The 23707-nt window shown below is 45.0% G+C and overlaps 1 protein-coding gene across 1 annotated transcript in view; it reads right to left on the bottom strand.

Annotated features, from left to right (window-relative positions):
* The window catches only part of LOC146813667 (solute carrier family 22 member 7-like), a 226094-nt gene that overhangs the window by 22140 nt on the left and 180247 nt on the right, over positions 1-23707 (bottom strand). The window contains exons 6-7 of the mRNA XM_085610164.1: positions 19631-19734; positions 8998-9212 (exon numbers count right to left, since the gene is read on the bottom strand). Coding sequence (XP_085466290.1) covers positions 8998-9212; positions 19631-19734 — 319 coding nt within the window. The remainder of the gene's footprint in view (positions 1-8997; positions 9213-19630; positions 19735-23707) is intronic.

Here is a 23707-nt window from a genome sequence, read left to right as displayed (position 1 = left end):
GACCTGACTGTTCAATGTAAAGTGCTCTGATACCCTGATGGGTCATGTTCACACTTCATAAAACTCTGAAAATAAAATAAATAAGTAAAATAAAAACAGTAAATATGACCCTTCCTAAGTACAATACTTTATCCACTGTGGCTCAGCTTGTAATAGGAATAGTAAACCTAACCTCTCCAAAGTCCTGCGCTTTCCCTGCTGTTGCTCAGTTTGGAGTGGGAACAGTAAAACTGATTTTGGGCATCATTCTGATGACGGGCGGGCGGACGGACCGCTGGCTGTCATAGCGGCAGTCGGGAGTCCACCCGACGAGCATGCGGCGGTTCGACCTCCGTATTCCGATTCAACTCCCGGGCTGGCGGTCATAAAGGTGTCGGTACCACGGCGGGGGCATGCTGTGGCCATGCAGCACCTCCTTCACGTCCGTGTGCTGCTGTGCATGGCACACAGTGCACGGAGGTAAGTGGGGGCACTACATGTGCCTCCAGGACCCTGTTTGGGGCTCACCATATCCCTTCCTTACAACCTTTTCATGGCGGGATTCCCACCATGAAAAGGATGTCGGAAAGGAATATTGCAGTCCTGAAGGCGGTGCGTGCCTCAGCACCTCTGCCATTCAGGGACTCTGCTCCGACTGCTTCCCTGTCGGCATCTATGATCCTGGCAGAGCCCGTGGTCTTGTGTACGACAGTTTAGGGTCTGACCGCCAACATCGGATTCACCCCTAAGTTTGATATATGTGCTTTTTATATTTTGTAACTATTCCCTCTCCTTTATCTAATTTGTAGCTATCTTGATTAAATTTTGTTACATGTTACTTGTAGTATTCATGAATATATTGTATTTTTTATTTATATTTTATTTATTGCTCCTAATTTGTTTTGGTATTTTTAGGTTTTTGTGTAAATATTAGATTTGCATATAATGTTTTTATTATTTTTTTAATTTGATGTATATGTTTTGTTTACATTTATTAATATGGCATATTTTTATATTGTTTTAGCTATTACATATGTCTTTCCATTTTTTGTACTATACCTATTTTGTTAATGTTAATTTATGTTTTTTATGTTATTATAATGTTAAATACTTTTAAATTTTTTATAAATATTTATTTTATTCTTAAAATTATTGCAGTTTCCAAACACCAAAAAACAAAGCATCACAGTGAGTCGGCAATAGAGTGAAGACACAGTAAAAATATGATTAAGCAAAGGTACATCTCAGGCATAGCAACAGGCAGCTTGTTACATGTAGTCATAGCTAGATATCTATCGACAGGACAGTAAACATGACCCCTTGAACCTAACACAGGATCATGCATTAATATAACATTGGAGAAGGTAACAGTCATTGGTGTGTAGACATATCGACCAGCAGCGGCCCGTGCAGGTAAGAGCGTGGGGGGTGGGGCCCGGTGAGGGGGATTTTGACGGTTGATGAAAAGGAAAAATTAAAGAAATAATGAATTTCCCTCGTCATCGGCCATTGAAATCTCCCCCCAACAGGGCCCCCCGCCCCACCGCTCTTACCTGCACAGGCCACAGCTGATATCGACACTCTCCATTACATCAAATCTATAATATCCATAGTATTTTCGTGAGGGGTCTCAGATCTTAGCAAACATTTTCGGGCAGCCTCCACATTGATATGGGACTTTTTCTGCAGTCATATATGTATCCATTCCCCGTCTCCATTCCTCCAGGGTGGGCAGTTTGGGTACTCCCCATTTCCTGGCCAGGTCTCTCTTTGCCACTACTAAACTTAAATTACAGAAAAGGAGTCGGATTCTTGGGAGCTCTACTTCAGTGAAAATGCCTAGTAGGATATATTGGGGGTCAATTTAGAGGGATACAGATAGGTTTTTTGCCAGTTCACCTATTACAACCAACCAGTAACGGGCAGTATTTGGGCATTCCCAAAGTGCATGAACAAATGTGCCAGTCTGCACCCCACATCCCAAGCAGGTGGTCGATTCTGCCCATCCGAATTTGTGGAAACAAGCCCTGTCATTGTAGACTCTATGAAGTATTTTGTACTGTATTAACCGCAACCCCAATTGGACCGCCACTATTCTAGGGTGCATCTTAGCCTCCTCCCAGTCCCTATCCTCTCGCTCACCCAAGTCCATTTCCAATGCAATATTTTTTAAAGCATTCATTACTTGCGTAAATAATATTCTTAATTGCATTGCGTGTGTTGTTTATGTTTGATGCAATATAATTTTTTTGGAGTGGTGTATGGTTGGATTTATATGAAAATAAGTATGGAAGTGCCAATAAATATATTATTGTTAATGTTAAAAATATTTGTTATTAATTGGAGAAATAGTTGACTAATTTTGTTGATTGAAGTGTTTTAATTTAATATTATAGATTGAGTTTACATATGTATGATAATTTGGTTATAGTGATTCAATTTTCACATATTTTAAAATGTACTAGTATTTGTAACTTTAAGCTTATTGTTATATTTTGTATAGTTATTTAAAGTGTATTTCTTTTTAGGTATTTTACATTGATATTATATAAATTATCATTATTGTTTATGCTGTGAATTCAAATTATTACTAATTAATATATATATATATATTTATATATATTGTTATGTAAATAAACTCATATTGTATTTGATATGATTTTTGTTTTAATATTGTTTAATATTTATTTTGATATTTCTTATGTTGAGTTAGTCAGTTGTTCTGTAATTGGGGCATTGGGGCTCCCCCTGTGGTCCCTACCTTGACGACTGGCCCCCTCCCTTTTAATTTATTAATTAATAAAAAACATTTACGAAAGGCCGGCCCCGAGGGATGGTGTCACTGGGGCCATAATTGACCTGAGAAGCGGGGCCATGTAGCCCCCCCCCCCTCTAAAATTAAAAATAAAGGCTGGTCAGGCCCCGGGGGATGGGGTCCCTGGGGCCAGAAGTGGCTACTGATGAGGGACAGGAGGAATAGGCTGACCCACTCCCTGACCTGCTTTCTCAGAACCCTGATGATGGGTCAGTTGATGGTGTAGCCTTGGCAGGCAGCCTCACTGTCCAGCAACAAACTGACTGCAGATAAGTTCTCAGCCAGTTTAGACATATGTTTTCAATGACTCCAAGTCAGACTACCTGGTGCACTCATGAAGTGGACACTGAGGACAGTCTGCATGTTAAAAATAAGATTTACAGGCAACCTGACCATGTCAGGGACTGTATCAGGGCTGAAGTGCAGAAGATGTTAGAATTGGGAGTTATTGAACCCTCAGATAGCCCTTGGGTTAGTCCAGTAGTCCTAGTGCCTAAACCTCACACCAAAGATGGCAAGAGAGAGATGAGGTTTTGTGTAGACTACAGGGGTCGCAATGCAGTCACTAGGACTGAAGTCCATCCCATCCCCAGGGCAAACAGCCAAGTTTCTAAGCACATTTGACCTAACAGCTGGCTACTGGCAGATCAGACTAGCTGATGATGTAAAGCCAAAGACAGCATTTTCTACCCCTAGTGGTCATTACCAATTTGTGGTGATGCCCTTTGGTTTGAAAAATGCACCTGCCACTTTTCAGAGGTTGGTGAACAAAGTCCTTACAGGCCTGGAAGTCTATAGTGCAGCATATCTAGATGACATTGCTGTCTTTAGCTCCACCTGGGAGGGTCACCTGGTCCACCTAAGAAATGTTTTAGAGGCCCTGCAAAAAGCAGGCCTAACTATCAAGGCCACTAAATGCCAGATAGGGCAGAGTCAGGTTGTGTACCTGGGCCACCTTGTAGGCGGAGGCCAGGTTCAACCATTGCAGAGCAAAATCCAGACCATAATGGACTGGGTTGCTCCAACCACCCAGACTCCGGTCAGAGCTTTCTTGGGCCTTACTGGGTACTATAGAAGATTTGACAAAGGTTATGGATCTATAGTGACCCTTTTGAATGATTGGCTGGTAAGAAAATGCCAAAGACAGTTCAGTGGACAGTCAGCTGTCAAAAGGCATTTGATGACCTGAAGCACGCCATGTGCACTGCTCCATTCTGCAAAGTCCTAACTACTCCAAAGAATTCATTGTTCAAACAGATGCATCTGAGTTGGGGGTAGGGACTGTGTTATCACAATTGAATGATGGTCAGGATCAGCCAGTAGTTTGTATTAGAAGAAGGCTGACCCCCAGAGAGAAATGTTGGTCAGCTATTGAGAGGGAGGCCTTTGCTGTGGTTTAGGCTCTGAAAAAGTTGAGGCCATACTTGTTTGGCACTCACTTCATTGTTCAGACAGACCATAAGCCCCTCTTATGGCTAAAGCAAATGAAGGGTGAAAACCCCAAACTTTTAAGGTGGTCCATTTCCCTACAGGGGATGGACTATACAGAGGAACATAGACCTGGGTGTAACCATGCCAATGCAGATGGACTCTCCAGATATTTCCACTTAGAACATAAAGAGTCAGCTGGTCAAGGTTAGTTTAATGTCCATACGTTTGGGGGGGTGGGTTGTGTAGGAGAGTAGGATCTGCTTCTTATGGTTACCCCCACTTTTTGCTGATGTTTCACTGTTTTTCGGCTTTACCTGCTATCCAGGGCCCCAGCCTAGCTGCTTCTTCTTTAAATTGATTGCATGTACTTTAGGTACACCACAGATTGGATTCTGTGGTACCCTTATAAGTCCCCAGTAGATTGTATACTATGTACCTAGGGCATAGGTACCCCAGAGGCCTCTCAGGGGCTGCAACATGTATTATGCCACCCCTGGGAAACCATTTAAAATGACACAACAGGTCTGCTACAGTAGCCTGTGTAAGGTGGTATATGCACCCCTTACTTAGATATAGGTTCCCTATATCTATCCATAACACTGCACATATAAACCTCAGTCACCCCTATGGCAGGCAATCCTGAAGGCAGGGTGCTGTGTTTTATGTGAGAGGGTGCCCATGCATGAGCAGAGCGCAGCCTTCGGAACCTTTATTCTGGGGTTGTTTGTGATGCAGCCAAACCATATACTCTTAAGTGCATTATAACCTCGCGGTAAATGCTAACTTTGGAATGGCTCCACGGAAACATGTTGTGTTTGGTGTCAAACACCTTGGAATCATACCTCCACACCAGTAACTAGTGTGGCAGTATGATTCCACCCTACTAGAGGGAGAACCATGACTTCACCGGTACATCCGGTACCAGCTTCACAGACCCTGGCATCACAAAATGGATGCTGCCCGCCACAGACACGTGTCTGCCCTCCTGCTGCTGGAGGAAACTCTGGCAGGGAAGACCTGGACAATAGGTTTCCTGTCACAGGGAGGTGTGACCACCTCCCAGACAAGCTTTAGTGTATTGGGGCTGGGTGGGTGCACTCCCAGAGTGCTTTGATGTCTGCACTGGGGACACATTTGGTGTCCCTGTGCATAGTCCAGCTCAAACCGGTTGCAGGGGCTACCAGCCCCTGCTCTAGCGCGAAACTGGACAAGGAATATGGGTGTAGCCACCCCTCTGTCCTGACCCTCCTATAGGTGGGTCCCCAGAGTTTGTCCCACCCCTTCCTTGGGTATAAAGTAGGAACCCCTGGCTACAGGACTTTAGATTTACCTGGATGAAACTCTGCTACAGAATCCCAGAACTTCTAATATCTACACGACGTTGGATGACCGAAGAATCTCCCTTGGAGTAAAGGAGTTACTCCCCTGCAAGGCAGGCACCAAAGACGCATCTGTCCGGTTTGCAACAATGCGGCTCCTGAAGGACTAAGAAGCCTTTGCAACACAGGAGGTGGGTTTCCAAGCTTCCCCGAGGCCGATCCGTGCTCTCAGAAGTATTGAGATCCAAAGCCCTCATGGGGACCGTGCAACCAGAACCCCTGGACACCATGCACATTTGCAGCAGCATATGCTTCCTGGCGATCCCTGAGGCTGTGCTGTGGGCTACTTGTAGTCCAGACCCCGAGCAGTGATTCCACTGAAGATTACTGGCCTACACTCCTCGAAAGACACGTGGGCTGGTATTTAGTGATTCCTCTCGAGGTCCCTTTGCGATCCCTTGTCCGTCGACTTGTGGGTCCCTGAGAAGGGTACTTTGACTTTCAACGGGCTTACCTGGTCGCTCCAGACGTGCCCTGACTCCCCATCGCTTGGGGAATCCACAGGACCATGCTGGTCCACACCAAAGCCATTTTTCTCTCACTGCATTGGTTGCCGTTGCCAAGGCTTGTGGGTCTCCAATCCGTACACCGACACCCCAGCACTCAACATTCTTCGTGGGACAGCTCGCCTGTAGACTGTGGTCATCGTCGACGCCTCCTGGTCTCCATGGCAGTGGAGTCAAGCTTCACCTCATCGCACCTGAAACACCCGACATCGGTGGGCATTCGTCTATCGTGCCCCTGGTCACTGGAAAGTGATCCAGACTCTGTCCCCTCTGCTTTCAGGTTCTTCTCAGCTCCAATCCAGGCTTGGATCACACCGGACACTTTTCCTTTCCACGCAGCAGCACTTTGCAGCAACTCTCCATTGAAGACAGCGATGATTCCCGACCCCGTTTGACACCTATGCACCCGGCTTCCCTGGGTTAGGTAATACGAGTACTTCAGTGCTCACATGGGTGCTGGCCTTAAAACCTTCTAAGTCTGAAAGAGTTTGCTCCAAGTCCTCTCCTAAGTGTCCTTAATCTCTAAAATTCCAACCGCAACTTTCCCATAGGATTGTACGGAGCTTGCGGCTGTGTTCTCACACTGCACACGTTCCCTGTGGGTCCCCTGTGTCACTACCTTGGGTGGTTCCTTGGGGTTCCAGCGATTCTACGTGCTCTAGGCACTGTGTCTAGTCAAGTCGTGGTTCTTATGCCACTTTCTAAATATATGGTTTGGTCTCCCCCTGGGGCCCATTGTATATTGTGCTATTTACTGTCGTTTTAGAACTGTATTATTGAGTGCCTTGCTCTCTAATCTCATAAAGAGTGCCAAAGTGAGCAAGGGACCCACGTCTGGGCATACCCTGTCAACTATCATCTCTTTGTGTTTGCTTTGTTCGCCCTAAGTTGGCAGGGTATGCCCAGATGTGGGGTCCTTGCTCATTTTGCCACTGGATTCAAGTTAGCCTGGCTGATGAGGAGTGCTACCCTGAAACCGGGTCCCAGGATGCTTGTTTCTGGTCCAGGGAAGACATGGCTTGGTAGTTAGGGCTGGACTGTTCCCATGAGACCATGGTCAAGACTGATTTGCATATAGCTGTGTCTGAACTGGGATGTCGAAGTGAGCTAAAGAACGATGATGGATTCAACCCAGATCTGTAACTGGAGGTGAGTGTCTGAAAAGGTTCAGTGCTCCGTCCATCATCTCTTTGTGATTGCTTTGTTCGCCCTAAGTTGGCAGGGTATGCCCAGACGTGGGTCCCTTTCTCACTTTTCCACTGGATTCAAGCTAGCCTGTCTGATGAGGGGTGGTACCCTGAAACCGGTCCCTGGATGCTTGTTTCCGGTCCAGGGAAGACAAGGTTTGGCAATTGGGGCTGGACTGTTCCCATGAGGAACAGGGTCAATACTGATTTGCATATAGCTGTGTCTGAACTGGGATGGCGAAGTGAGCTAAAGAACGATGATGGATTCAACCCAGATCTGTGACTGGGGCTGAGCGTCTGAAAAGTTTCAGCACTCTGTCCATCTTCTCTTTGTGTTTGCTTATGTCACTGAACATGTCATGAATGATGTAATCTGTGACGTCATCAGCAGTGCATTGCGGGGGCGTGAGTTATTGTCAGCTCAACTAACTATAACAGCCAAATTTCTCTGGTTTTGTACGAGCGAAATATCCAACTAACTATAACGTCCCTGAAGCCTGTGGCTTTTTCAGTGAATTTCCAAGGTTTTTAAAATGCTAATTTCTAACTAGAACATCCCTGAAACCTATGTTTTTTTTCGTGAATATATATATATATATATATACTGTTATAAATAGTTAAATAAATTACGTTGTTATAATGCTGAATCATTTTAAATATATCTATACGTTCCTATACAATTTGATATTTGTGTCTGCTATATTCTCGCAATTGACTTTACACATCAATGATACAAAGTTGTTGTTTTTGTCCGGGTATTTTTTTTAGAGATGTTTTTTTAGTGTAATATTTTTGAACTCGATATTATGTTGTGGGGTCATGAAATTGTGTGTGAGATCATTTTGCAAAATCCAGTGAAATCTATGCTTTGAAATTACTGAGCTCGATACTGTGAAATTACAAAGTGCAAGTTAGTGAGCCCCATGCAGTGAAATCACTCATTAATATGCACTCACTAATATGTAATCAGCACTATATTGTAAAATCACTCCAGCTGATACAGTGAGATCCCAGTAAAATGCATTTGCTCTGTATTGTGACTTTACTATGCGTGATACAGTGAATCACTAAATTCAATACTGTAAAATATCAACGCTGTAAGGTAAAATCACTCTGCTTCATAGAGTAAAGTCAGTGTGACATAGTGGAGTCCACACAATGAAGTAGAAGTAAAATGACTTGTTGCTTTATAAAGTGATGGGGTGAAATCACTCAGCAAACTGTGCAAGTAAGATTCAACTCTCGAGGAGAGAGTTCTCCAGCACATATATTCAGGGCACACTTCATGAATCCACATGGGTGGACTCTATCTCAGTAATAAATCCATTAAGTCAAACTTCTCACTTCTCCAGAGGTTCTGGATAATGCTGTATTTCAACGCTGAGAAACAGATGTTGCCTTACAAGAAAATGACAGTGTAAAAGAAGGGGTTAGACAGGACCAAAACAGGAAGAAACGGTCAAAATGAGTAGATCAAACCAGTTTCTTCTCAACAAATGCTTGTCTGGAGTGTGTTAAAGGTGGCAGGGTGCCCTCAGTGCGACCAATTAGCATCTATGATGTGTTGGAGACAGTCCAGCCAGGTGTCAGATGCATTACCAATTGGTCAAGAAACAGTTCTCTTTGTAGGATGATGAGATTAATCTAGAGCCAAACAGAATTAGAACAGCAAAGACAAGCTTAGGAAAGAGACAGAGTACCTGTGGGTATCGCCATGTTCACCGCAATGGAGAATCCTGCCACAATGAGTGACCAGGCCTGGCAGTTTCTGCGGCCAATGTGATCCAGCACAAGGTAGACTCCCACTTTGGCTGGGAACTCGATAATCCCAAAGATGAAGTGGGTCAAGTAGGGGTTCAAGCTGAAGCCGGTGATCCTAAAACTGATGCCATAGTAAGTGAAAGGCACCCCAAACCTGTTGAACACGAAGCAATATGTAATTGAGTCCGGCTGTTGTCCTCTGTTTGTTCACAATACTAATTACAATATTTTACATCCCTCACCACACCTACCCCTGCGTACAGACGTGATACTTTCACTGAAGTGCATGCAATATAGCAATCATATCTAGCACTAAGTTCTCAAAAAGGCCACGTAGTTCTTAGTAGGTTAATTAACACACCATCCGCTCTTCAGTCAGAGATCATGTCAGACAGAGTCCAAAGCACCTTCAATTGGAAGGAACATTTCATTGTGATAGAAAGAGGGGGAGGGAGGAGGGGAACAGAGGATAAGGGAAAAGAGAAAGGACAAGCATAGCTTCCGAAGGGCTCGGAGAGTCGTCCGCCATTTGGCAAACCTTCAGAAATACCTCGCCAAGGGATTACGATGACAGATTACCACAGCCTTTCTATGCCGGCCTTTCCGACATAGAAAGGCTTTGGGAATCTGTTGTTGGGGGCCCCCAGCAGGGCCCCCATGGGTGCAAGGCCGCTGAATGGTGGCCTGTGGGGCACCTATGGTCTCTCCCTGTTCATCCCTGCATCTGGTGGCTGACACCTTGAGGTGTCTGCCACGGGGTGCAGGGATGAACGGCACCTCTGCTCGGTACAATGGGAGCAAGGATTCCGTTCGGAATGCATGCTCCCATTGTAAAGTATAGGATTGTGACCGAACAGGAATCGGTCGCATCCTACTTGCTGGGCTGGAACTGATGACAGGAGGTCATTTGGTTTCAGTTCCCAAATGTCCGTCCGACATCGTAATCGGCCCCTAAGTGAAAAAACATGGTGACAAACCTGTGATGGTGTTTGGGGTGGTACAATATGCCCATATGGTTTCCTGAAGAACTTTGGCAATGAGAACATGATTTATCTGCGTTCTCTGCATGCACTCTTTGATTATGCAGTTCAGCTATTCCATCATGCCGTTCGCTCTAGGACAGTAAAGGGCTGTTTCATATGCTTTATGTATAGTGTCTCTAAAACATCCTGCATCTGGTGTGAAGTGAAATGTACCCCATTGTCCGATAATAAAATCTCTGGAATCACTTCTTTGAAAAAAATATCTTTTAAAAACGTCAAGAGTTTACTTGTTTTAATGTGGTGAACACACTTAGGGGCTAATTACGATGTTGGGAGAACTTAAGTCCACCCGACACCACCTAGGTCCTGGGACCGACCGACCTCTGGTCGGTATTCCCAACTGTCTCATTAGGATGCGACGAACACTGTTCAGTTGCATTCCTGCATTTCCCTATGGTTGCGTGCATTATGGCCGTAAACCGGCTGTAATACATGCTCTCATAGGGAAATGGGAGGTGTGGTTCGTCCCTGCACCCCGTGGCAGGCATCTCAGGGTGCCTGCCACAGGGTGCAGGGATCAGCCACCACCCGGAGGCCATACATCAAGGGGGCCCTGCTGGGGGTCCACAAATACGCTTTCCGACATGGTTTCCATGTCAGACAGGCCGGCATGGAAACCATGGCGGAAACCATGCATCGTAATCTCAAGGGCGGAGAGGGCTGCCCTTGAGATTTCTGGCTGCCGTGTAACTGGCCAATGGGCTCCTTGAGCCCATCGGAAGCCAGTTGGAATAACCGTCCGATTTAGTTTTGGACCACAAGCATTGTAATGTCAATTACAATGCGGCCCACAAGGCTCTGACCATTGGTCGGAGTCTTTACGTGCCGCATCGTAAAGGGCCCTCAAGTTACATCCCATTATGTGTGGTAGTCTACTAGTACCAGTATGAATTGTTCACTGAATGATTTCTCGTTTAGTGGTCCAATAATACCAAAAGTTAATTGGGACCATGGTTTGTTTGGAATCGTGACTGGAGAGAATGGGGGTTTACGTGTACTCAGAATTTTGTCAATGTTAACAGAGTATCTAGAGTTTTTAACCAAGTCTTACACCTTTGCGTGCATATGAAGCCACCAAGTCATTCCTCATCTTGATCTTAGTTTGGCTACACCCAGGGCTAAATGAGTTATTTTTCCAATCATTGCTCGGGGACACAATTTATTTCCCCTACAAATACACTTTGCTGTATTGATTAATTCTATCCTCACCTCCCATTATTTTTTGATGTGGTTGGGTAGTTTGTTCTTACGTGCAGGCCAACCCTCATGGGTGTAGGGACAGAGGGTTTTTAATTGTTCAGCATTTTTCATGCTCTGTTCCCATTCATCATATCCTAGACTTGACAAGGTTATTTCCAATATTGTATCCTCTGGATTTCCTCTACCCCTTCACTTTGTTCCTCGAGGGAATTCCGGGAGAGATAATCAGCTACACTCTTCTATGTTCCTGTTAGGTACTGTACCCTGAAATTGTATCCCTCCAATCCAAGCTCGCACCATGAAATTCTGGGTCTTGTTTTTTCAGACCCTCTTGTGGTGAAAACATAAACTAAGGGTGGATGGTCTCATCTTATAGTGAAAGGGACCCCCCACAAAAAATGTTTACATTTTTTTAACACCCAGTAGCAGGTCAATGCTTCTTTTTCCACCACTGAGTACTTAGATTCAGCTCCTTTGAAAGTACTTCATGCAAATGCAATTATGTGTTCTGCTCCATTTTCCCTTTTTGTGAGCATTGCTCCTAGCCCCTTGCTACTGGCATCTGTGGTAAAATGGGTAGGTTTGTTGGGACTAAACTTTCCCAGTAGTGGAGCATTGGTTATATCTGTCTTTATTTTGTTAAAGGCTTCTTGACAACTCTCATTCCACCCAATATTTTAAAATATTTTTTTAAGTTGGTTATGTAAGGGATCCACTATATTTATAATAGCTGCTTTGAATTTTGAGTAAAATTCAGCAAGTCAGGTTGGGCTCTGGGTATCCTTGGGCCCCATTGCCTTTGCCCACCCTTGCCTCTCCTTGCACATGGGGGGAGGCTACACCCTCCCCCTCCCCTTTTCTCCCTCGTTCTCTTCCTCAACTCTCTTCTTGCGGACAGGGGTCCAGGAAAGGGACAGCACACTATTGGTATCTGCTGCAGCTGTTGTTGTTGATTGTCTCTTAACTTCTTCATGTTTCACATGTTTGACACCTTAGCTGTTTTTAGTTTCTTAGGTAACATAACCGGAAAACGCAGTGCAGAGGTGGAGATGCATATTATACAGCTGAAATATTTATAGATATGTGTCTAACCAGAATCGACTGCTGTAGCAGTTGATCGGTCCCAGTTGGTGGACCATTGTTTCATTTGCTTCTTTTTGATGGGCGGCTGTATTGGTTTGCACTATTTTTTTTTCTGTGACAATGACATGTGTGCTCTGCTGTCAAAACGTGTATTATGCAACTGCTAAGTAAAAACAAGTTTTTTAAAAAAATTCAGCAAGTCCAAGAAAGGACTTCACTTCATCTTTACTGTTAGGTACTGGTGCCTTCCTAACTGATTCCACCAAATCCATTTTTGGTTTCATGTCCTTCTGTGATATTGTGTGACCCAAGTATTCCACAGAGGTTACCCTTATGTAACATTTTTCTTTTTTTATGGTTAACCCTGACTCTTTTAGTCTATTTAACACTGCTATGAGTGTTATCATGTTATTCAACGCTGGTGCCAAAAATCAAAATGTCATCTTGGAAACAGATGGTTTTGGGAATGTACTGCAATGTGTTGCATTATTCTTTGGAATGCGGCCACAGTCAAAGCCAATCCAAAAGGCATTATTTTGTTTTGGAATGTTCCTAAAGGGGTTATAAATTAAGTCAAATGTCCTGAGGAAGGGTCTAGCGCCACCTGGTGGTAGGCCGAGGATAGATCTAGAACACTACAATAAGAAGCCTTGTCAATTACCATTAGGATATCATAGATTAGGGGTAACGGATGATGATCTAGCCAAATATTATCATATAAGTCTCTGAGGTCTACACATAGTCTAATTTGGCCTTTGGTGGCCTTCCAGGAAAGTACAATTGGGGCTAACCACTTCTAGCATTCTATTGGTTCAATTACATCTAGTTTGCGTAATGTATCTAACTCTTCCTTGAATGGTGTATGAAGGAGGTGTGAAATTGATCTGACTTTGACTTTGTGTACAATAGCTGTCACATTTGATTTGAGTTTGATGATATAGTGGTAGTTTTTCAGTAATTGTAATTTGCCTGAGAACACCTCAGGAAAATCATTGCAACCCTCTTCCCCACACATTGAAGGATGTACTACAAGGTCAGGATCAGAACTGTTGGGATATAGTTTTATGCCCAAACCTTTCTGATGTTTCCATCCCAGGAGTGACAACCCCTTTCTGTGATGTATACATTTCCTATTGTGCTTCTGTCTTTAATGCAGATTCTCATTTTCACCCTGCCTTCCAGCTGTATTGTATCCCCATTGCAACCACCAGGTCTAATGTCCCGTGGATCTAATAACTTGCTACTATTGGGAAACATAGCATCGCATTTTTCCTTAGTCAATAAGATATATGAAGAACGGGAATCTACATATACAGTTACTAGCTCATTATCTAATAATATTTCACACAATGGAAAATGTACATGTTTGTTTTTCTCAGTCACTTGAAAAGCAAAGGTATTTTCTTCTTGAGTGTTAGGTTCTACCATGTGTACCTGTTTGCCTTGAAAGTTCCTACACACTATGGCAAAATGCTGGTTCTTGTCACATTTTCTACATATAGATGTTCTGGCTTGGCAATGTATGTAGTTAGCAAGATGACCAATGTTACCCCAACAACATTTTGTTTTTTCATTTGCTGCTGCTTGTTTGTGAAAATCATAATTTTTTTCTGGTATAATGTTTGTGCGAGTCATCAGTTTTGTATGAGACGGGACCTTCCAGTTTTTTTATAACATTCACTTCAGCAGGAGATGTTGATTGTCTTGCAGTATTTGCTCTCGTCTCCTTCATACACTCTGCTCTGTGTTGTATTCCAACTGCCACATCAATAGACTACTTTTCCTCCATAGGGTAACATTGACTGTTTTTCCTGAAAAAGTTTCAAAGTGTGGAGTTTTGAAATCTAAAAATATTATTTGAAAATCGCACAAATAATCAAAACGTATTTACTTACCTGTTTGCAGGAAATGTCCCAGTGCTGAATCTAGATATCCAGCCCTGAGTTAGAAAAGTAACGTAAAAAGTTACTTACCTGTAATTTACTGAACAAGTCTATTCATTTCAAGGCACTGTTTTTCTTCCTACTACACTATCTGCAGATTGTGTATCAGGATGTGCTGGTCCTTAACGGTGTAAATTCCCCTCCCCCCTCACGATTAAATAGGTTTCCAAGAGTTTAGTCCATTGTTTCCAGGGTAGAGTAGGTCCTCCCTCTTTATTCAGAGAAGGTGAAGGCTGGGACATACTTGCCGCTGCCATTGTACAATAAAAGGATAGTTACAACACAAACTCTCTTAATAAGATATATATATGTATAGATAAAATATTAAAACACAATATGACCTTTTATGCATCGCGTATGCTCGTGATGTAATAGCTGGGCTCCCAAGTGTGGTTGAAAGGTTTTCCTTACGATGCGCATTTCCGTCAATGTTGCGTCCGATAGAATGTTGTGCATGGGCCGCGAGTATCCTCAGAGATTGTCAGGGCTGGGCATTTATTGTCTCAGTGCTGGCGCTCAGATTAGAACTTTGGGGACATTAGTGTGCCTTGCGGGTGAAGTCGGTGCTCACTCAACTACAATCCGGCTTTTCTTTTGAAATAAAACTGCACGGGCTCACATGAAATTTAAATTAGTCTGCCCAGGGACCGAACACTGTACAGTGCACGCTCTGTTTTCTCAATGTGAGCTCATGTTATGGCCAGTAACACAAGCTACTGCTGGAGCAGAGTTTTCTTTTAGAAAATTCATGGGCTTTTGAAGCTCTGGCATGTCTATGCGTTTTATTAATTTATTAATAAATAACAATTAATTATTTGTCTTGTGCAAGTGTGATTTTATTAATCAATCCGTTTGTTCTAACATAAGAGAAAGTTATACGAGGGTTAGCTTATTTGTGCTGTTTCTGTTTAATAATAACGTGCAAGTTTTCATGTTTAAACGTTGCTGTGTGCTATTTATTTTAAGCACAAAACGCTGTCTGAATTAATGCTTTTTATGTCGCAAAGCTAGATAAATACATACACATAAGGGTATTAGTGGGGTTAACACTGTTTAATCATTATGCTGTAGTAACGTTTATTTTGTCTCTTTAATTAAGATGGTCTATTGTGGCCTATGAAGGCCTTAACCGAGCTGACAATATTTCGAAGCCTGGCTGTGGCATATTCTGTGATGTGGCAAGGGAGACCCCTGCTGGAAAAAGGTCGAAGACAACTGACCGTGGTCCTCGTTGTAATTTTCCGTGAGGACATCAGCAGTTTGGAGGATCTCCAAAGAAATGGAACGTCCTTGGCAAACAAAGGAGCTTCAGAAACGGATAAAGAACTGTGGCTCGGCTGCCGAGGGAAGTTGAACAAGTTGGATACTTTGATAGTTTCTTGGTTCCTGTTCCGTAGTTCACGTCTTGTGACTTTTCCTGAGCGAAGATTTTCAGATGTAGCAATGTTACATCCCTTCCTTCTCGCTCTGCTCAGTGATACAGTTTATTCTGCCAATTTTATGTGTGTTTCCATTGTAATTTTCACTATAAGAATTGTTAGCTTAGGGAGGGCTTTGCCACTTGCCATTTTACCTTTGCCGCGTGAACTTGCGTTGCTGAGGATCGATGCTGAAGGACTTCGTCTTGAGAGACTTTACCGAGAGACTTGTCCTGACCCGTTCTGACACTTAGTTAGAATAGGTAACTATGAGAAATGATTTATTCTGATTTTACCTTGACTAATTTAAGATAAAGCAATATAACTTTTAAACATGGTGTTGAATTTCCTTTCTTGTCAATTATTGTGTACATTTTGATTATTATTGTATAGATTGTATAGAGTATGTTCAAGGACAACCGCTATAATCTGGTCCTATCGTCCTAGATATAGATGCAGGGTGTTCAGGAGTGTTTTTCTTCCCACAGGTTTATTGCTGGTGGAGTATTTGAGCGTGTGTTAGTGAAATGGGCCCTAGCGTATGATGAATGTATGTGCGTGTAACTTTGAGATTACTCTATCCGTGGAAGTGGGTTTATTTTAGGTACCCTGATCTCTATCACTACCATTGAGAAAATGGAGCTGCAGGTCATCCCTGCACCCCATGGCAGGCACCGCATGGTAACTGCAATATGGTGCAGGGATCAACAGAGCCCCCTGGGCCTCCAACCGGAGGCCGTGCACGAAAGGGGCTCCTGCTGGGGAGCCCTAAAACACGCTTTCAGACATGATTTCCATGTTGGAGCAGCCGGCATGAAAACCATGCTGGAAACCGTGCATCGTCATCTCAAGGGCAGAAAGGCCCGCCCTTGAGATTACTGGCCGGCGTCCGACTGGTTGACGGGCTCCTAGAGCCCATCAGAAGCCAGCTGGAGTGACCGGCTGGTTCATAATATGACCACCTCCATCATAATGAGGCGCTTGGAAAGTAAACTGTGCGGCCAATTATGATGCGACCCTGAAGGCTCCGACCGCAAGTGGGAGCCTTAATGGGCCACATTGTGATCCGCCCCTAAATCTCCTAATGCTGCAGAGCAGTGCGACTTCCCAAAGTGATAGCAGGGTGACATTACAATATGCCAATGAGCAGTACTATGCGCTCGCCCCGATAATGATCCTTTCACAATGCGGCGCTCCAAATGTTTGAATATTCTAGTGTCAGGTGGTTGCAAACCAGGGCTCCATCCTGCACAAGAACAATCACGACGAAGTTGCTCAACAACCAGCACGTTGCTGCTCTGCTCTGCCCTTGCCATGACACTTGAAGGTTTACACAATGCGGCACTGACAGAACAGGCTGACTATCACAAAGTTCATCGTCGGCCGGTTACCAGGCTTGAGTTGCGTCTTGCACGGTCAATGCTCCCAGTATCCAGGTGTCGCACTGCCCAAACTGGATCTATGTGTTGAACACGCTGGAGAGCTAAATGAAAAGGTTGACATCATTCCAGAAATTAAGGTTACTTATGAAGCTGGAGGCAGGTAGAGAATTTGTGTTTTTTAATTTTTAAGAGTTTACGACTTCTCCTGGTATAGCTAGACCACATTGCTGGCCGCACAATGACTTGCAGTACCTTGAGATGTTCATGAGTATCCGCCATCAGCCGGTCAATTTCCTGAGGACAGGCCTGCCGTGCTGGATCTGTTTACTCTCGGACACTACTCGTTGAGATGAAGACTGCAGGCTCTGGACGGAGTACATCAAATAAGGCGTGATGGTGTCGCTGTCCCCTCACAGCCACTCCTCGCCAGGGTTATAATAAGTCAGAAAGGCTGCGTGGTCCTTAGTAGTTTTGTTAACACACCTTCAGCTCTTCAGTCAGAGATCAAGGAAGGGAGAAAGAACATGCGTTGCATTGGTTTAACCCAATGGTCAAGTCATTACAATACTCTGCTAGTCTTTTCACAGCTGCGCTTCGGGCCATCGAGAGCGCGCCCTGTAACGTAGAATAACACCCCCTCAGCTGATGAGGCCAGGTGACTTTGGCCATGACTGGTCACACCCCCTCTGCTGATGAGGCCAGGTGAGTTTGGCCATGACTGGTCACACCCCCTCTGCTGATGAGGCCAGGTGAGTTTGGCCATGAGTGGTCACACCCCCTCTGCTGATGAAGCCAGGTGAGTTTGGCCATGACTGGCCACACCCCCTCTGCTGATGAGGCCAGGTGAGTTTGGCCATGACTGGCCAATCCTTAACAGGCACTCTCGTTATGAACACGACTTGTGAAGGGCTCCCTTGCTACAGTGGCAAAGGAGGCATCCTGCCTCAGCGCTCTGATGATGGGCACCTTGGCAGATGTCACGTGGCCCATTTGGACCCTCACGGAAATGATGGCTGACCTGGTCAGCGGGGACCCTGATCCTGATGGCTGAAGGCTGCGGACCCTGATGCAGTGGGGAGCAGTAGGTGCAGAAAAACCCACACCATGAAGATACATTAAACGTGGTGTCTCAAGACTGGCATTTCCCGGGCATAGGTGGGAGCTCTGTGGTAACTGGATCCAGTTTGGTGCATGAGGGTTCAGCAGCCAGTGAACTGAGCTAAAGTAAGTTCCAGATGATTCCAGTTGCATCTTGTCTACTTGGTGTGCTTTTTCACATGATACCTGTCGGCCAGTGGTGTCAACTGGACTCATGAGAAACTATTTGCAAAGGGCGGGCCAGGGTGCAAGGTACAGGGCCTGCTTGTCTGATGTCCACTGAGTGTCCAGCATGCTAATGGCCTCTGCCCTGTGCTTACATCCTCAAGAGCTTGTGTCTGGTCACTGCGCCCTCCTTTTTTCATGTCTATTGTCTCATGTTTTCTATGTGTATAGTGCAGTCGATTATTATAACACGCTGGGGTACAAGCTTGCCATCACATATGTGGGTAGTGTGGCAACTTCTGAGCTATGTGGGACGTGTGTCTGATATTTTGAGATTAATGATACGCCTTGGATGCTGGGCACCAGGATATCCTCCCGGTTGACAGTGCACTCTATAAATCTACAAAACATAAGATAACATACCAATGGTGAATTGCCTGCAGTGTCCTTTCTTAATACGCAATGTCTTCCTTTGCTACCTTCTGCAGGAGCTCATAATAAGATCTCTTCGTCTCTGACTACGTGTGATCTTGGGCAGCTCTCTCCTTTTCCTTCAATGCGCATGCATCCATTTGGGTTTCCAATGAGACTATATGAATAAACATCGAAGGAGGGACTTTTGTTTACAGCAGTTGGCCTAAAAAGGATGAAAGGTATGGATGAGCACTCTCATCTTGGTCTCACACCCTCTAACATGTTCTCTTATGTTTCCATCATATCTCTAACTGAGTGCTTTCCATGAGACCGAAGATCTATTCTATAACGGCATTACTTTCGGATGTTCACCCTGAGCTCTTTTGATGGCTACTGAAGAAACATATCTGTGCGGAAGACAGTTCTACCTGACTGCTAGCTCTGGGTTTCTGCTGCTGGAGACAGAAGTACACAGCATCTTGATGGAGTCACTGGATGAAAGGCATTGTTGTGCCACAGAGCTACACCTACAGGCAATCCCCAGCAGTCACGGACACTTATGCCAGGTCTGGTGGCTTAGTATGTGTCCAATGTAGGGGCCTGTGTTCAAACTCACGGTCACAGGTTCAAATCCTGGATGGTCCACTCAGCCTTTCATCCTTCTGAGGTCAATAAAATAGGTTTCCATGAAGTTGGGTAGCAAAAACAAAATCTGTTATTCAGTGACAAGATACCCTTGGGTGAACGTGCGCTTTACAAATACACATGTTGTGGTATGTTACCAGCAGTCTTACATGTAGGCCATGCTCTAAAAGAAACTACCTACCACAGGATGCCGGCCCAGAGCGTGATTCTTCTCAGGCGACGGGTCTTCACTAAGTCCCAGTAGAAATAGACCCTGTTCTCCACCGTCACTTTCTTCTGAAGCATCTACAGAGATAAGAATCGATCATGGAGACGGCTCCTTTCGTACTTCAGGCTCTTTTGGAAGTTTAAACAGGTCTCTACTTACACATAGCATCAAAACATGAAGAATTCTACAGGTGGTTGTGGTAAATGTACATGTCAGTTGTATGTAAAACGTTCCATACACGCATACAGGCCTTGTTCAAGATGAAGCTGTGTAGGTAATTAGCCCTTTTTGACATGGTTACCCCCACGTTTTGCCTGGTAATGGATGTGATTTCGTTTGGAATGCACCGGGTTCCTGCTAACCAGGTCGTCAGTGCCAGAGCTCTTTCCAAAAACTGTACAGTTGTTCCCTAGTTGGAAAAACCTTTAGCACCTTCTGTTAGCCCCTAGTAAATGGTACCTTGGTACCTAGGGCCTGCAGTACTAAAGAGGGTCCGTAAGGGCAGCAGCACGAATTGTGCTACTCGAAGGGACCCCTCACCAAACACATGCATGCCTAGCATTGCAGGCTCCGTGTCTTGGTGCAGACAAAAGTGAAAACACAACATGCAACACATCCCTGTGTGCCATGTCCCCTAACACTGCATGAAATACCTGTAAGTCACCCCATACCGCAGGCCTGACAGCCTTAAGGCAGGGTGCTGAATATTGCATGTGAAGGCATACCAGCATGAGATATGCCCGTGTGCTGGCCAGTCCTATTACTGCCAGTACAGGTGACCAGGGAAGCCATTTTAAAAACATGTGCTGGACACTGGTGGAAAGGAGTACCCAGCTCCATGAGGGCTTCACTGAAGATAGGGAAGTTTGGTAACAAATATCTCCTATTGATAAACCCACACTGATTCCAGTGATGGATTTACCAATACATGCACCAAGAGGGCACCTTAGAGGTGCCCCCTGAAAACCTACCGCCTCTGTTGTGCTCCCTGATTGTTTTCTGCCAGCCTGCCATCTGAGACACTGCTATGACCTCCTAGGGTAAGAGGTGGACACAATTTCTCAGTAGTAGCCATCTTTGTGGTGGCATATTTAGGAACTCTGGGACAAGGTTACGCCCACTTCCAACAGGAAGTGGTCATATAGGGGGCATAGTGATCATAAGTGTCAGTACACCATTGGCTACTACCCTACATTTCCCTAATTACCCTAAATTCAGTATTTAGGGGAGCCCCTGGCACCAGAAGATCCTGATGGCCTGAAGAAAGAAGATGAACAAGAAGAGTCGCTCAGCAAGAACAGAAGGCCCAGCAACTGAATTGGCGCAAACCCTGCCAGCCCGCCTGCTGACTTCGCCCATTGCACCAAATGACTATTTTAAAGCTTAATAGATGGGGTTTTGAAAAAAACAAGTTTTCAGAGGTTTACGGAAGGGAAGGAGATTTGGTTCCGAGTGTAGGTGGAGGAGAAGCGTGTTCCAGAGCATAGCAGAGGTGTAACAAAAGGATCGACCACCACTTCTCATCCTGTTGATTTTAGGGACCGCAGCTAGGTAGAGACTGGATGATCGAAAGCGTCTATTTGGGTGGTAAGGGGAAATGATGGCTTGGAGGATGGGGGAGCCTTTCTTCCAGAAAGATTTGTGGGCAATACATAGAGACTTGAATTTTATTCTGTCCGCACCCGGGAGCCAGTGCAGGGTTTTTAGAACAGGTCCTGTGGAGTGGCTGTTGGGAATCATAAAGAGCATCCGTGCTGCACAATTCTGGATGACTTGCAGTTTGTTTGTGGTAGCCCTGGGGGCTCCTAAATACAAAGCATTTCCATAGTCGAGGTGAGAAAGAATTAAGGCCTGGACCATGAGACTACTTGCCGAAAAAGGGAGGAGCGGGAGAACTTTACTGAGCATCCGCAGGATGCCACAGCTGGATGCAGTCAGTTTAGTTGTCTGATGATCAAAAGATCTGGGGCCTCATTTATGAAAAGTGACGCATCACTGCGTGAAAACAGTGATGCGCCACTTTTCACTGCGCCCTCCCTGCGACTCCAGTGATGCGTCATATTTACAGTATGACGCATCATATCGCAAGGAGTCACAGATACGTCAGTATTTCTGACGTATCTGTAGGCGCAAAAGTGACGCATCGCTGGAGTGTGTCACAAAAGTAACGCAACTCCAGCAATGTGTCCTTTCACATGGGGCAAGCCCCATGTGAAAGGGCCTGCATCAGTCTTACGCCTGCTGTGAGGCAGGCGCAAGAAATTGACGCATTTGCACACTAGAAGTGGCGCAGTGAAATCTCGTAGATTTCACTGCGTCACTTCTACGACCCTTTGTTGCGTCAAAACGCCCCCCTTGCATACATTATACCTGGCGCAGGTATAATGTGGCGCAGGGGTTTACAAAGTGACGCATCTACCTAGATGCGTCACTTTGTAAATATGGCGCAACATGGCGCATGTTTTATGCCACTGGTGCGTCACAAAAAGTGACGCACCGGCGGCGCAAAAGTGACACAGGGGCTCATAAATGAGCCCCCAGGTTTTTAGGTGTGGGTGGGGAGCCGAGACAGCTTGGCCATGCTGGGCTGATCCCAGAAATGGGTGAGTTGCCCTGCATCATGAGCTCCGTTTTATCTCCATTCAGTTAGAGGAAGGAGAGTTCCATCCACTTGGCGACTCTCTCCAGGCAGGGGCCGAGACTAGTCGAGGTGGATCCTGGATGATTTAGGGCCACCACTAGTTGGGTGTCATCGGTGTGGAGAAGGGTCCCATAAGTCACTGTGTTATATCTGAATACCGTATTGACTTTTCTTCCAATAGGATAACATTGCAGAACTCAGAAATTGCACAGTGCCCACTTTTTGAACTTACAAGAATTCATATTTAAAATAGTATTTACCTGAGCTATTTTCTTCTGATGCCTAAACAAATATAAAGATACTTGCTATTTTATGAAATTGGTGTGGATCTCTTTCGTGAGTCGTGTTTCTCATTTATTGACTCTCTATTTTCAGATGTCTTGCACTCCTCTGCGTCAAGCCTAGGGCGACTTGACCACACTACCTCCAACAGAGCCCTTTGGGATTACATAGCAAGCCCCTGTCCACTCATTAGGGTACCCCTGGACTCTTTACACAACATATCTCATTTTGATATGTCATACAAAGAGCTAGCTTCCTACAGGCTGTAACATGGAGGTGTAAATTGTCCCTCGCTAACTTGCCTTGGCGTGGGCTGGTGAGAGGCACAAACTTGCATGGATGCAATGTTCTTCCAGTTCTGAGTTTCACACCTGCCAGTAGTACATTTCTCCCTGCTCCGAGGTGCGCAAACCATGCCTTTGCGCTCTTTGCTCCTGTGATTTGTTGAAGGTTTCATCAGCTGCAAATCTAGGGAGCAAACACCTACAATTTCCACCTACATTGTAATCATGTTTTGAAAGCAAACTTGGGTTGAAACTGAAGAATAATGCAATTCTGCAACACTAAATTTGTTCGTGATAACTGGCCACTGGTAAGCTACATAAAGGTGTGTTTTGTGTAGAAATGGTACATGTTACGTGTCAAGTCCTATGCAAACAAATGATAGATGGAATGCTGAGTAAGTCATACATTCGCCCCCAGTCAAGAGATCTGGGTTAAATCCATTATTCTTTTCCTCACAACGCCACCCCAGTTTGGACCCAGCCATATACAGATCAGTCTTGACCCTGTGCCTCATGGGAACAGTCCAGACCAAACTGCCAAGCCAGGTCCTCCCTGGACCGGAAACAAGCATCCTGGGACCGCTTTCAGGGTATGTCACCCTTCATCAGCCAGGCTAGCTTGAACCCAGTGGCACAGTGAGCAAGGGGCCCAAGTCTGGATACCCATCCCACTTACGGCTAAAAGTGCGATGCACTGTGCCAGTCTCCTCGGGTTAGTGGTTTCTAGTTTCTGTCGTTAATGGGTTCCAGTACAGTAATTGTATCCCGTTCGTGCCTGTTCAGGTATCAATATTCAGGTTTAACACAACACTCATCTCTTTGGCTGTGCTCACCTCAAATTTT

The sequence above is a fragment of the Triturus cristatus genome, chromosome 6 (genome assembly GCF_964204655.1).
Source record: "Triturus cristatus chromosome 6, aTriCri1.1, whole genome shotgun sequence".
Taxonomy (NCBI): domain Eukaryota; kingdom Metazoa; phylum Chordata; class Amphibia; order Caudata; family Salamandridae; genus Triturus; species Triturus cristatus.
Note: the sequence above shows the minus strand (reverse complement) of the source record. Positions and strands in the feature narration are given on the sequence as shown.